Source organism: Chrysoperla carnea, chromosome 2 (genome assembly GCF_905475395.1).
Source record: "Chrysoperla carnea chromosome 2, inChrCarn1.1, whole genome shotgun sequence".
Taxonomy (NCBI): Eukaryota; Metazoa; Arthropoda; class Insecta; order Neuroptera; family Chrysopidae; genus Chrysoperla; species Chrysoperla carnea.
In genome coordinates this window covers 21,218,680-21,235,253 of record NC_058338.1, presented here as the reverse complement: position 1 = coordinate 21,235,253, position 16,574 = coordinate 21,218,680, and the positions used below count along the sequence as shown (strand labels likewise).

Sequence of the window (16,574 nt, the reverse complement as noted above, 5' to 3'; positions counted from 1 at the left end):
GGGACTTCAAACTCAATTCACTCTTCGCATAACGTTCAGAATTCAGGCGACTATAAAATATAAAATTTAATTAAAATTAAATAATTTCAATATTCAGTTCGATAACCTAGAATAATAATAACAGACGCTAAAATATCCTGTAATGCATACTATGGGTTACTACAAAATATAGATAATACTTACTATTGATTGAAATAAAACATTTCTTAGCTAGCAAAAACTTCAAAACGTTTTTCGTCTCATTGATTTTTCTTTTTCTTTTCTTTCATGTTGATTGCATTTTCTTTTTTACGTTTTTTCTTTTAATTAATAAAAGGGGTTGATTATGGAAAGTATATCAAACGACTTCAGTTATCCAAATATAGAATAATAATTATCCAAATACAAAATTGCTCTGGCCTCCCAGGTGGAGACTTATTTTTAACTTCCGAGCAACAAAGAGGTATATTAAGTTTAACTTGCCTGTGTATCTGTGCATCTGTGTACTTGTGTATCTGTGTGTCTGTCTGATAGTTTCGAGAGTGAATTTAGCTATGTTTCATGAGCTAATTTAGGGCTCCGTACCCGATAGCTTCTAGAAAGAAGAAGGAGAGGTGAGATCTTCAAACGGCGCCTGTGTATCTGTGCATCTGTATGTATGTGTATCTGTGTGTCTGTAAGATGATTTCGAGATTGAATTTAGCTATGTTTTATGAGCTAATTTAGGGCTCCGTACCCGATAAGTACTAGAATTAAGGTGAGATCTTCAAACGGCTAAGCAGAGTTCCTTGAAACATAGCTAAGAACACTCATTTGATCAATTTGCCTTATAAATACAAAATTATCAAAATCGGTTCATCCGCCTAGAAGCCACGATGTCTGTCACTAACGAATCGATCACACTTAATTTTGCATTGCTTGTTTCTTTACTTTTTTATTTATGAGTTATATTGCATTATTTTTAAACACTGTACATAGGTACTCCTAGCTTTAAGCTTGTTCGTATTTTTAAAATTTATTGAATAAACCGTTTTGAACAAATTAATATAGCATAAACTTTTTTTAATTTTCTTGGAAATCCACTTTTTTAGACAATATCCCATTAATTGAAAACTTCGATCTAAGTACAGTTTTTATTAGGTTTATCACCTTATAATCGTTAAAAATTTAGATGTGATGTTTACACTCTAAAAGACTATGGGAGTGAAAAATAAAATGTTAAAAAATATTTTTAATGAAAAGAAAATAATATTGAAAGAAGTTGTACAGTGTCAGTTTCATTTCACATATACACGAAAGCACAGCCATAGAAAATACTCTTTTTGAATATAAATAATTATCAAAAGTCTCTATTTCATCGTTTCAAATTTCTTTACAATTTTTTATTTTTTTTATATTTAACTTCCGATACATTGAATTCAATTAAAATTGAAAGAAACTTTATTCCAAATAAATTCTATATTTCTATATAGTCGGGTATGTGTAGACGGTGAAAGAAAATATATTTAAGTATATGTGTTCGTCTTCTATTCTCGTTTTATATACAAAATTTTATTACAGTTTTTCTTTTCAAATTGATTTGATTTGATTACCCATATAGATTTTTCACTACATTTTCTTTTTAACTGAGTTCAAAAAAGGAAGAAATTTCTTAACTTCATCAAGTAAGCAATTTTTTTATACTAATAACAAGTGGTGAATAGGGAAAATGACTGAAACGAGAGCTTTCGAAGAGCTTGAAAATTATATTGTCAATGGTTGTCTTATCGACAGATATGGAAAAAGAACCCTATTTTCTAAGAAATAAGAAAAGAAGGAAGGCTAGAATTATAAGCTGCAGTATATTTGACTATATTCTAGATTAAGTACTATTATTTCACAATAAAAAATTTTTGGCGGCTGATGTTCTTACACTTAGTACACGAATCACATACGTATTTTCTTGGAACAAGTACTTCTTTTACTGTGAGTTTTGACCGTTCATTCACGTTACTAATATAAAATTAAATAAAGGTTGGTAAAACTGACTATCATTTGAATTTTCTGAACATTAAACTATCGAAAATTGTCTAAAAAGCCACAATGCTCAAATGTGCTTTTTTTTAAAAATATTTTACCTAGAATTTCAGAATTTGTATGCAAATTTTCTGTCTTTTTAGCTTTTCTCTTAATGGTTCTTAATGTTGGTTCTATCTTTTCATTAAAAGTTTTCTATTTTTTTTTAAAGTATTATTTTTGAAGTTGCTTACAGGCAATCAAGACAGATTTTTTTTAAAAGTTTATGATCTGTTAGTGCATTTTGAAATGTTCTGCGATGAAGGTAATATTTACTTAGTGGAAAAATTAATGCCAATACACTAAAAATATAACCAAAAGTATTCAATATTTTTCCACTTTTGTATTTGTTGGCGTTATCGTATTATGGTCCTGAATGTAATTAGGAATAAGTATGCTACCTAGGGTAATTAAAGCAAAGAAATTAATATAAATGAAATTCTGGGCAAAATATGCATGTCCATGTATATCTTGTTTTCTTGGCAAAGCTATACTTTTTAAAGCAACAATGCTAACTAAAAAAGATGGTAGGATCCTAAGATCTTTTTGGGATTTTTCGTGAAAAACTACTTTTAGTACTACCTACGCATGTCGTAAGAAATTAACGATAAAAAGATATAATATTTGAAATTAAAAATAACCAAGTATCGAAAATTCTTTTACACTCTGTACATATATATCTACTCGACATCTGTTACATAAAAATAATATTGAAAAGTAATTGAAGAGTAAATATAAGAAATTTTATCGGATTATATAAAAATGAAGACTGTAAATTTTATATTTAATACATTTTTTTTTCGTGAATGAAGTACAACGGCATCCATATTGTTTTGAAATGATTTTTATAATTTTATTCTTATATTAATAATCCGATTCAGAACTATATATATTTTTTTTTAAATTGTAACGAAAAAGTTTTGTTTACACTTATAAGGTCAAATATGCACAACATTCTAAATATTTGATCTAGAAATTGGGAACGAAAAAGTTTAATTTACTTTCTTCATAAAAATTCATTCTTTAAGAGGATCAAATTTAGAGACGAAAGTTTGTATGATACTCAGTAATTTTGGTGGTGGAAAAGGGATGATAGTTTGTATGAAAATTTTTTAATCAACCGATTTTAAAAATTATTTCACCTATAATAAGTTACAATGTATAAAAATCAGGTTAATTTAATGATTGATGCAGAGTTTCTGAGATATCGCAATAATTGGGTCGATTTTAGTCCGTATCTCAAAAACTATTCGACCAGTCGTCAAATGCACCCGATTTTTGTACTTTTTGGGTCAAAATTACCTTATATACTGAGTTTTATCGAAATTGGAAATACAAAAAATTTCTCGTATTTTTGCAATTTTTTAAAGGGGTACCCCTTTGATAAAATCGAAAAAATCACAAAAAAAAATTTGTTTCGGAATTTGATGAAACTCGGTGTATGAAGTAATTTTGATCCAAAAAGAGTAAAAATCAGGTTATTTTAATGATTGGATGCAGAATTCGTGAGATATCACAATATTTGGGTCGATTTTAGTCCGTATCTCAAAAACTATTCGACCAGTCGTCAAATGCAAACGATTTTTGTACTTTTTGGGTCAAAATTACCTTATATACTGAGTTTTATCAAAATTGGAGATAACAAAAATTTTTGGATTTCTTGCAATTTTTTTAAGGGGTACAAAATCGAGAAAAACGCAAAAAAATTTTGGTAATGGAATAATTAATTGATATATTTTTTAACAAAATATCAACATTTCATTCTTCGTTCATTATTTAAATTGATTACCAACTTTGAATGCGGTAACTTGATATTTTAATATTGTCCCTAAATATATTATCTTCCACGTCCCACATACAGTATTACATGTATAGATAAAATGTAAGCAAATACACATACACACATTTAAAAAGATATAGGATATTGATAAAAAAAATAAATATACTGATAGAATAGAACCGAATTGTAGATAATTTTGTGTTTAACGAACTGATTCTTAATGTATGAACGAGCGATTCATTCAAAAAATAAACGCTTGAAATGTTTTTATAATAATAATCGTTTATACCATATACCCAAATGTTAGTGCATTACACATCACCCACCACATTTCAACGTGGGTGGAATAATGTTGAGTAAAAAAAAAAAAAAAAAAAAAAAAAACCGAAGGTTGATAATAATAATTTGTTTTGTAATAAACGTATAAAATGTATTTAATTCACAAACTGTTATGTAAGTAAATTTTATTAGCCAAAATAGCAAAAACAGATCGATAAGGTCGAACATCTTGGTCTAACAATATGGAAAATTTAAGCATATGTTTGCGAAAGCATTTATTTGGAATTATCTTATCGTTAAGAGGAAAATTTCTCGGATAATACAGTAACCTTGTCGTTTGAAAGTACTGGGTAGTCTGCATCATATCCGGTAGTTCCGATTTTTTGCAGACTTGTTTATGATGTTAACATAATGGGTTAACTAGGTTAAAAAACGAAAAATTCGTGAAAATTTGGCGATTATAACCCTAAAGGTTATAACAGTACCAAAGGTTATACTAGTTTTTTGATAATTCCTTTTCAGCACATTTTTAAAGTAGATTAAACTTGCTTCAATATGAGACGATAATGGACTTTGTTGACTCAATACTTTCCGAGATAAAGCCTTCAGTGCTAACGTCAAATCCGGTCTTTGTCAACAATCGAAAAAACGCGTGAAAATTTCGGCTTTTTTCTGATTTTGGCGGTTATAACACCAAACGGGAGTTTTTGAAGTACCTTTTCACTATGATTTAAAAGTAGACTAAATTTGCTACAATATGATACTAAAAACTCGTCGCTAAAGACCCAATAGTTTCCATTTAACACCAATTAACAATAATCGCCAATCGCGAAAACAGTGTTAATTGAGCATTCCAGCAATACATTTTTGGAAAGCAATATATTGAACTGGTATTGTTAGGCCTTAAATTGTTACATAATATCATTTTATTATTCAGCAAGGTGTAGTACACCTATAAGATGATTGTAAAATAAATAGGAAAAACATGAACAATATTCATACCTAATAATCAATAAATATTCAAAACTGCTTATACGACATTAACCTCTCACTTAGTGCAGAAACAAAATACGTGCCATCTCGCCGAAATATAACTTCAAATCAGCAGAAATATTTATATTTGTTAATAATAATAACTTCACATCAATCATGAAGTAAATAGGAAAAATTTTAATCAATATTTTTATGTTTTTTGATAAATTAGTAATTAAGGCTTGGAAAATTTTTTACAATCTTTATTATGCATTTCTATCCAAAACTCATTTTTGTAATAATATTGCCTAAATTTTGAGTAAATGTGAATATTTTATAAGTTTGCATATTTGCTACTTCTGGCGTTGGCTCTAGTCAGCACGCAACGAATAAGGAGTGTTCTCTTATTTTATTTTTCTATATTTTATAAACAGGGTGGGTCATTTTAATCTATCCACCTAAATATCTCGTTTTTTAGTCAACCAATCAAAAAGTAGCTTAAGTCAAAATTCAAAATTCTAACATCAGATTGGGTCTAGTTCTTTGGGTTTCTTTAATTGTTAATTTAGATCCTTAATAAATTTATTTGTTTCTTGGGCAATTGTTTAGATTATATATTTTGTGTAAATCTCGTTGTATCAAAGTTTGGCTGTAATCATCCAATAGCTGAGGCATAGCATTTTGTTGTTGGGTATTCCAAATATCACTCAATTCACAATCCTTCAACATAATTTGTATTGAGATGCCCAATTGTATTTTACGATGTTGTTAAGTAGTTGATCTAGTTCGAATTTCCGTCGAATTTTGGCATATCTATCCTGGCACATAATCAGAAGCAATTTAGATCCTAAACGAATTTCCTCAGAAAGCAATTCTTAGTTTTTTTTTTATGAGGATCAACTTTTTAATTTAAAGTGTTATTGTTTCACTTACCGTTTGCATCTAAATTGGCCATTAAAGAAACCCGAAGAACTAGATCCAATCTGATGTCACCCATCAAACTCTACAATTTTTGTTCAAGTTATTTTTTGATTTGTTAACTACAAAACGAGATATTCAGGTGTATAGATTAAAATGGCCCACCCTGTATATTATTAAATGGAATATACAGTCGTTCGTTGAAGGTATTGTTTTTATTTTGTATTACACATTTTTTTTTTTTTTTTTGCTTACATATTTCTAACTGATTGGTTTTGATTCCACCAGGTATTACTTTTACTGAAACATCAAATTTCCCCTTTTTATTTCAATCCGATAATAAAAATTGTATGTATTGCATTGTTATAGATTCTATAATAGTAGAAGGTAGATGTAGGTTTTAGATTTTATGTGTATACCTATTATACCTACCAACGCTATGGGGCGGGCGTTGATGAAAAAAGGTGATCAACATCATGGTACCATGGGGTATTAGTACGTATATATGTATGTTTGATTTTATAATCAGTTCTGTGATTCTCAAAAGTGTGTTTCGCCACTTTGTGTCTTATGATTTTCTCGATTGTTTCAAAGGAGTGTCCCTTAAGAAACTGAGAATATTTTTTTGGTTTCGATTTTAAAATTACTTTTGAACCAAAAAATATAAACAAAGAATAAGGCCAATTAGATGATCAGTTTCTGAGGTCGACTAAAATCCTATACAAGAGTTGATATTTCAAAGAAATTTGTGCCGTAACTTGTTCAATTACGAAAACAATTCAAGCAATATAACCATGTCCCATTGTGTAGAGTCGTTATTTATGTTTGACTTTACTGGGGGGCTTAATCTGACGTCCCTAAGGTCCAGCTTAAATTCAATGAACGAATGTGACTGATTGAATTAAATGTTTAGTTAACATAATGTAATATTGGAAATGAATTAATTTTAACCCAAGAAATAAGACAAACATTATTAGAATCACTGGTTTGATTTTGCTATATCGACAAAAAAAACAGATATTAGAGAATATACCATTGAACGGTGAATACATATTTTTATTACTTACCATAAATAAATGTAAAAACATTATCAAAATCACGCAATCAATGGAAAACGATTAAAGAATAGAAAATCATTCATGCTTTTTATGCATGTGAAATGGTTTTTTATGCTTTATAATTCCCAATAATTTAATATACCTGTTATATTACCAGCCATACGAAATGGAATATTTAAGTCTAGAAAATCATGAGATGTGCAGGGTATTGCTCCGAGAACATAGATGTGCACCAAGTTTGTCAAGATTTCGTTCATAAGTTTTTTAAGTACTTTTGTTTTCGTTATTCGTTGTGTGCGTAGTCATGGTAGGGACAATAAAATCGATGCCAGCGCTTCCAGTGAAAAATTTTGGCGATGAAGGAGGCTGTTTTGACTACATACATAGTACTAACATACTAAAAGTGACTAGCTTGCAGTTCTTTACATGTTAATCTTATAGAAAATGTCAAATTAAAATTATTGAAAAACACTAATTAATTAAACTTAATTAATGCATAAAAATTGTGAATATTAGAAATCAAATTGCACAAATAGTATTTTTCGTGAGACAATAATATTAAATTTTCACTGTAAGTCATAAATGCAATCCATACAATTATATATGCATCCATACGATTATATAATTAAAGTAGTGTATCGTTACCATGGAAACGCCTCCTATAAAACTAACACACGGTGCGAATAAGTATTTTTAAGTAGTCTATATTAGTACTATGTTACTTTATAAGTATTTAAAAAGTTTAAAAAAAATTACCTCAGTCATTGAATAAATGCATTGATTTTTTATACAATCAATCATTTCTTATTTTTAATGGTTTGATGAACTTATTCAATGTTTGAAATGTATTCACCGTCCGTGATTAATGGAATACGAATAATACACTTTTAGTTTTTAAATTTTGTATTGAAAAGATTTAGGTTCGTAATATGTACGCATGTTAAACAAATAAAAATAAAGCACTGAACTGTAAGTTTGAAATATACAGTCGAACTCGGTATCGTAGGGAATAAAATTATACCAACAATTATTATTGAAAGTATAGCAAATGTTAGTGACACAACCAATATCAAACGCATAGAGGAGATTTTGGTCACTTAAGAACGTAATAAATAACAAAATTTTCATCTTTCTAAAAAGAATATTTATGGAGTTTATTTTATCGATAAACAAAAAACTTCTTCCCAAAACTTTAACCCTGTGCTATTGAGACCTAGGAAAAACTAATTTTCAAAGTTTTTTTCAAGAATCTGCTACAAAAAATATTTAAGTAGTTCTAAGAAAAAACTTAAGAGTCCTGTTTAACCGCGAAGACGCTGCCATATAAAAAAACCAAATACTGTATATTCGTTTCACATAAAACGAAGATGATACGTGTTGTATATAGATTATAGAGAAGTTTTATTTGCAGTGGTACCATTAATTTTGCAAGCGTGTAGAAGTTGTAAAAAAGAAAAAGAAAAACATTTGTAAATTGAACTTCTTGCAGTTAATTCTCCAAGTTCAGTATTTACGAAAGTATTTAGCTTAAAGTTCTAAATTACAAAATTTGAGGTCTTTTTGAAAACGAAAAAAAAATTTAAGAGGATAAATTGAAGTTTTATTTTCTATAAATATCACATTTTAAAAAAGATAAGCTTAAAATCACATTTTCAACTTTTTTATAGTGTTTGTTCCGAACATTCTATTGATGTATCAAATTGAAGTGACCCATTTTTCATAACCAATTAATCTGATGATGTCTCTCTCCCAAATTGTCTTGAGCATCATCAAGTGTTTTTATAAGTACTTTCATAATTAACTTTCTTAATTATTAAGTTTGTTTTCATATCTTTTTAAACATATTTTCTTTATTGTTTCAAATGGAGTTTCGAATAACAATGTTAAAACTAGCGATGCAATAATGATACACCCAAATTCATGAAAATTATACTGAAAACAAAGGATTATATTAATCGATATATAAATAATTGGTCTCTATGTCCGTCAGTATATAATGCCATTGATATACACATTTCTATAATAATTTTTTTTTTAAATTATGCTTAGACAAATATTATCCCTTTCTATTAAAAATACTCATTTGCGCGGCCTAGGAAAAGGTTTATCCGTTTTGTATGATTATTTAACTAAAAAATCATATGAATTGAATTTGAATAGCAAATGTAGAAACCATTATACACGACACTCGTAATAATACAACGATATTGGTCGATATCCTAAATTTTGCAATACTTGCGGCTTATGTATTTGTTATTAAACAAAATAAGCAGATAGCCGTCAGAGTTCAGCTTACCTGCATTATTTTGTCCGTGAAAGATTATTTTGTCCTCAAAAATTCATTCACTATTAAGAATTCCTTAATAGTGAAGAACTATTAAGAAGCGTTTATCAATGATGTTATATGCTGACAATCACGTTACTTCAATTTTTCCTTTACTTACCATTACTGTACTGAATTGAAAATGCTCGGAAGCTCGAGTTGAAGCTGCATTTTGCAAGATAATTGGAAGCTGTGTTAAATAAACTGCATAAGATATTCGTGTTGTTATTAAAAATCCAGGCCATGACAAAAATTTTGTAAACATATCTACAATACAAATAGAAAAGTTGAAATAAACTTCGATTATTTCAGCGCTCTTAAAGGATGGAGGGGTGCTACCAAGAAAGTATACAATCAGGACATAAAACTTCGTGCCGAGCTATAAGCGCCCGTGGCTGAATTTAAGGCGCCTGTCTGGGTTGGGTCTCGTCAGCAGTCGTTGCGTATTTTGTACTGCGCATCAGCTTATCTAAATGACAAAAAAAACATGTTTTCAATCACTTAGATTGAAACTTCTCTTAATTGATTGAAAAAAACAAAAAATGGAAAACAAAAGTTGCAGTACAAAGTACGCAACGACCGAAATGATTAGATCTCGCCCAAGAAGGTGCCTCTTTTCTTTTTAACACAAAAGACATGGGAATAACACATATTCCCATAAAAGGCAAATGCAATTTCGATTTTGACTTATTAAGCCTTCACCCACTTTTCTATATACATATTACCAAACAATCAAAAAGCAGACAAAAATCAGACTAAAATGTCGTCGGCATATCACTAGGGCGGCTTATTAAGGCTTTTAACTTGGAGCAGTTAAAGATTGTTTAACTTACTTCGATTACCAGAATAATCACTAAAAATAATCCATGCCCAGAATAAGCACCATGTGATTGATCCAAAAGCAGCAAACCATGCTTCATCAATTGAATTATGTTTATATGATTTTTGACTCATTAATGTTGGCTCATACATTGACAAACAAAGTAATATAATAGCCGCAGTCTGACCAGTATTTAATACTGCTGGTTTTATGGTCATTTTTGGGATATTACGTAAATAGTAGCCTAATAAGGCACCAATAAGGTAACTAGTTGCACGATGCGTTGGTATAATGTACATATTATTGATTCCTGCATACAATTGTTTAATGCTAAAAAGATAAACATTGAAGGTATGTAGCAAATGTAGCAAATGTTTGTAACCAGGAGTAGACATTCGGCGCATGAGAAATACTATTTGAATAATTTGGTTTTAAATGTGTAAAGTTTTTTAAGAAACATTTTTTAAAATTATTTTCTTTGGCATAGGTCATTTTTGATAACCCTTACTTAAGGCGTTTCGATACCAAAAAGAAAGTGTTACCAAAAAACTGAAATATGTCAATTAATGAGTATTAAAAACGCGTTCTGTATAATTTTCAAGTCGATTCTCTGTACGGTTTTGCGCTAAATTGATTAATAAAAACAGCCCTTTGTACATGTCTCTGTGAGAAATGTGTACTTTTTTCGGTAAGAAAACCTGACTTTGACAGTTAATTTCTCATAAACCGTTTAGACATTTTTCACAAAAGACATAAGAAGATGATTAATTAGTAAAAAAAATTTCAAATGTTTGGATAACACTCACCTTGCGCCAAAATGGAAACTAACTGAGTAATCATTATAGTACATCACATTAAAACGTAAAACTGTCGACCATATAGCTGCCGCTAGTAGCATCATAATTCCAAGTTTCTTCCATTTCCATAACGTCCAAAAGAATAATGGAGATACTAGAAATAGTTGCATTTCACTTCCAATATGATGTGAATGAGGAAGACACTAAAAATCAAGAACAAGTTTTAGAACGAAATTTTAGTTATTAAATTCCACACTACCAAAGCTCTAATATAAGAATGAAATCAAAAGCTAAGATTATAAGAATGATATTAAAAGCTAAGCTAACCATTACTTCTTCTCCAAAATAGTTTTGAATAAATAACAAATTACGCCACCAATAATTTTGGCAAAGTTTTGCACTATGTGTAACAATTGACTTCCATTTTGGCCCAGATCCTATATGGGGTTGAAAAAATCCGACAAATAAGACCATAGCCATCATAGGTGGTATAATTCTAAAAACAAAAATTTGTTTTTTAATTATCAGATCAAGAAAAAATCAGTTTTATACCTAATCAATCGGGATATGTATTCATCCTTTAAATGTATTTGTGTTCCACGATTTTTTCGTCCAAAATATGAATAAGCAGACAACATTCCACTAAGCATTAAAAATGTGTCAGTGAGCAAATATACAGCTCGACCAGGAATCGACACACTACTTGACATCGCCTGGAAAAACGAAAATAATAAAATGACTTACCTATTCTATAGATACAGTGTGACAAATTTAAGCTGACAAATACTTGAAACTAGAAAAATAAGTTTTATGGATAAAACTCCTGCAAGCAAAAACTGTTGAGCCTATAGGTGCACATCTGACAATAAAAGGTGCGTTTAGCAGGCACAACGTTTGGAGAAACTTGAAAAGCAAAGCGGTGACTGATTAATATTATAAAAACCATTATTCGGGAATCACCGGGAATTACACTCAATTAAAATTATTTTGAGAAAATTACCTCTGTTAAATCTGTTCTATTTACGAATCCAGCAAATAAAACACCCAGTGATTTATGAATAAGATAGATAAGAATCATATTGAAAAATCGTACACCATGAACACATTCAATATCGTCTTTCGGTCGATCTAATGAAAATACATTTCGCAAGGTTCGACGTAACGAGAATGCAAGCAATATTCCATGCATTCCGTGAATATTATCCAGTGGATATTGTAAGAAATAATCGATTAAGGTAATAATAAATACAAAACCAATAAAAATTGTTAAAAGGAAACTGAAAATAGTTTTAAAAAAATTAAAATTTTAAATTTAGTCAGATTAGTTTATCAAGTTTCCAAATTTCTTACCCGATTAAAATCGTTGCCCATGAAATTTCATTTTCCGCTGTTTGGCATGATTCGTTAAATACTCTTATTTTTAAAGATATTCCACTTTTTTCTTGAAAAGATTTTAGTGTATTTTTGATCCCAATTTCTACATCTTCATGTGAGCAAGAAGCCGGTACACATACTGCCCAAAAAATTGAAGACCAACGTGGAGCAGTATGCCCAGGCTGTAAAAATATTTTCTTTTAATGATATATTTTTTGTGTTGAATGGACTACTTAATATTTTTTATCCATGCGAATTGCCACCGATAAAAGAGCATATTTCAAATTCAAAGGCTAGGTAAATGCTTTTCATCGAAGCGAAATAGTTCAATCTACAATCTTGAAAATACATAAACATAACAACAAATTAAGTCCTCATATAGGATTTTCATGCTTTCTGACTTCAATTTTGATTAAACTTCGTTTAAAACTTAAAGCTTTCAATCATGAATCGAAGAAGGAAATCAAACTCCACTGTCCCATTTTTAATTGAGTTAATTTATTATTATTTATAAATAATTATTTTATAATTTTAGCAATGCCTACAATAATGATAAATAAACTTACATCATTAATACCACTACGCATGGGAAAATGTGCATATATGAGACTATGCAATTCACGTAAGTACTTTGAATTTGGTTCCATAATTTCTATATCAGCCATACAATATTGTCCAGAAATTTCACCATTGTCAGAATGCGTATTAAGACATTCATCAAAATTACCATATTGGTTTAAATTTCCACTTAATATACCTAATGGTATTTTGGCTGACGCATCATACACTGTAAAAAATTGAATTTTGTATTTGGGTAGACTTCCTTATAATACTTCATCCTTTGTTGCTAAAAGGATTTGTAATAATTTAATAATAATTTGTGTTAATGCCTTGGCCTGACCATGAAACGTAAAAATATGTTGACAATTTCGACTTCGAAAATCAGACGCTCAATAACTTCCTATACTAGGAAGTTAATACGTAGATGAAAGGGGTGAGCGAAATTTGTTCAAATAACTTTGACCCCACCCCATTCATCTCCTTAATATTATCAGATGGGGCTGTTATAAAATTAAGCATTATAAACTAATAACTTGAATATACCTACCCAACAGGAATCTTCTTCCTGCTATACTTTCGAAAAAGAATAAACGTTGAAAGAAAGAAAGTTGCCCGTAGATCTTCAGTTGCCCGTAGAGAAGCTTCAATATGATGGTTTACTATGATTAATATTATATGAACCCCATTTATAAATAATAAAGCGATGCAGTAAGTTAGTTTCCAGAAGTAGGTAAAATAGAAGGTTGAAAATATTTAGCTACCTTTAAAAAGTAGTTAGGCTCTAGAAACTCTAGAAAATTAAAGATTTATAAAAATACGTACTTTTAAGTGCCCACAATGTTAAGTTTTGTAGTTCTTGTTGATATTCTTCGCTATGCAAACGACATTTTGGTGTAATCGTATCAGATATAGTTAGGTCAAATGCTGGTAATTGTTTCAACCAATAATTGTTGAAATATTCAGTAACACTTTGTTTTTCTGGAACAAATTAATATGAAGTGTTAACATTATAAACATACTGTCACAAACTTTTCGATTAGTCCGTAACGGCACTGGTGTAAATTTTATGGTGTTTAACTAATTTATTTTAATATGCGAATATAAGAAATCATTCTTCTATAAAATCGTCAGTTACTGCATAATGTTGTTTTTTTGATGGATAATTATAAGCATACAATGGCAACCTTCAAAAAATAATTGATCTAATGGAAATACTTCACAAGAATCATAATACAACGATTTACATGGGTAAATTATTAAATGACATATTTTGTAAATCATTAGATTTTCTATTTAAAACTGCTATTTTACTGTCTTTTACAATGGTTTTATGCACAAAGTAATATTCGTGTATTAGGTATTATATAATACAAATGTTAACCTGTCAACACTCGCGTGATGAGCATTTTTAAATGCTAGATTTATATTATAAATAACTTTTATTTTTAAAATAGTATATGTGGTTGAAACTTTTGCTTCATAAAACTTTATCTATTTTCGAATTATGAATTTTTTGATTTTTTCAATGAGTCTACAGTTTTTAAAACTTTATTTATTACAAGTCCTTCAGAAATTCTGACAATTTCTATCATCACGAGAGTAAAGGTGCAAGCAAAAATTATTAACTTCGGTAATTTTCTGGTTTGTTCGTGTACTTTCGTAGTTTTAATACTAGTCGTACTCAAGAAAAAAAACTTGTGAAAGAAATATCACAAGTGTTATTATTCAATAACCACTAGAAATATTTGACGCATATGTAGAACGCGAGAGCAAATGTCTAATCAAGCAACTGAAAATTACCGAACGGTTCACGCGAGTGCTGACGGGTTAAGGATTTGCATATGTTTAATATAACGGATTACACACGTCAGGGCATCTTTTAAATAACGATTAAAAATTTGTATATAAATAATTTTAAAATAAAAATAAATATCACGTTTGCTGTTATAATAATGTTACTATCGATTGTAAATGTAGAAAATTGATTTAAAATTTATCCAAATTTAGGTTCTCGCTTGCGGTATGCTTGGGCTATGTTATTTAAATGGATATAGATAAGTCATATTTCATGTAAATCTATCGAACTATTTAATGTACTTTACACAAAAGTAAATAGTTAAGCTCCTTTGAATACTATTCAAAACTATTTTCTTAAAATTATGTTATGAGTATGCGAAAATCTGCTGCCAATTTAGCGACATGTATTCCTAATTCGAAGGGTAGTCCGATTTAAAGGTTAGTTTCTGAGCGTGTTTTATGAACACATTGCGTATTAAATTACCCCTCATTTTGCGAAAAGGCGATAAACATGCAATATATATATATCGAAAGAGTCTTTCAATATCCATCTTGTGAAAAATGATCTCTTTGTGAAATAATATTCTTTAAAAGTTTACAAAAAATATTGAATAATTCTAAGATATATAAACCGAAGAAAAACGGCAAAATCACCAAAATTAAATAAAGAACCCAAAATTATTTCAAAGTTATATTTTCCGGTAATCTAACTTAATTCTGCTAATCTCACTAATAATTCTACTTTAAAGATCTACTTACCATTGTCGGAATAATTTTCATGTTCACTAATATTAAAATTTTTCTGGTTCACTACATTTTCTGTTTTTATAAATTGAAAATTTACTAAGACGATGTAAAAAAAAATATACTTAAACATTTTTAAAACTAGAACGTCAAACTCATTATGCTTACTCAAATACTTGAACATATCTTTACTGTTAACTGAAATCAATGAAAAATTTCTTTTAATCTTTTAACTTTGGAGTTATTCATGTACAAAGGTAATTAGAGATTAAATTGCAAGACCCTGACATCTAATAATTTACATTTCATTTATCATAGTTTTTCTTAAGGACAAAAATCATAAAGCAATAATAATAAAATGGTTATAATAGAACATAATTAAATTAATTTAAATGGAAAATTATTGTTTTTTATTGTCATACAAAAAAGAAAATGAATAAAACTTTTTTTGCCTGTCTGCATAATAAACCGAGTTCAAAAGTTTCTCAGTTAAAAAGGTACTTAAAACTGAAATTTTTTTGCAAAGGAACTGGTTTCTTAACCGACCTTAAAATTCATCAGAAGGTTAACTAATATTTATTATATAATTATGTTTGATTTGTTATCTATTTTAAGTTTTCATGTTAATATTTAAAAAAAAGACATTTGCACTGAATCAAATTGCTACATTTTTTTTCTCACTACTTTGAAGCATTTCCAGTGCTTATCTTTTGTTCAATTGACCTGAAATTCGGAGTTAAGGAAGTGACCTTTAAGAGTGTCAACGAATGAGCAGAGACTCTCCCTTTTATATCCTCAAAAATAATCAATTTTTACAGTTCTACATTGGCATTTCCTACTTGGGTGATGGTCTATTAGAATAATTATCGAGATGACAAGTAAATTGTATTGAATATTATTCCTCAATATTGAATGCGAGACTTCTCTTTTATAAATATTACTAGAGGACTTTTTTTTGTATTTAAAAAAAAAAAATTTTGAATTAATATTGCAAAATTTCAAAAAATAAATATATTTGTAACTGCGAGAACTTTCTGAGCATGCTGCTAATACCTAAATAAAGCAAATTAGAAAGTCGCAAGCATTAATTTAAGTTCCCGTGGTGAATTCATTAGTT

At 29.0% G+C, this 16,574-nt stretch overlaps 1 protein-coding gene across 1 annotated transcript; it reads right to left on the bottom strand.

The window, feature by feature from the left end:
• Positions 1 to 8,725: 8,725 nt before the first annotated feature.
• On the bottom strand, positions 8,726 to 15,624 carry LOC123293231 (nose resistant to fluoxetine protein 6-like). Its single transcript, XM_044873980.1, has 11 exons — positions 15,473 to 15,624; positions 13,739 to 13,894; positions 12,922 to 13,142; positions 12,332 to 12,537; positions 11,982 to 12,258; positions 11,534 to 11,694; positions 11,309 to 11,477; positions 10,991 to 11,184; positions 10,198 to 10,514; positions 9,486 to 9,631; positions 8,726 to 8,973 (listed from the first exon to the last, which is right to left on the bottom strand). The coding sequence occupies exons 1-11, from the start codon at positions 15,588 to 15,590 to the stop codon at positions 8,848 to 8,850; spliced, it is 2,091 nt and encodes a 696-aa protein (XP_044729915.1). The 5' UTR covers positions 15,591 to 15,624; the 3' UTR covers positions 8,726 to 8,847.
• Positions 15,625 to 16,574: the final 950 nt, after the last annotated feature.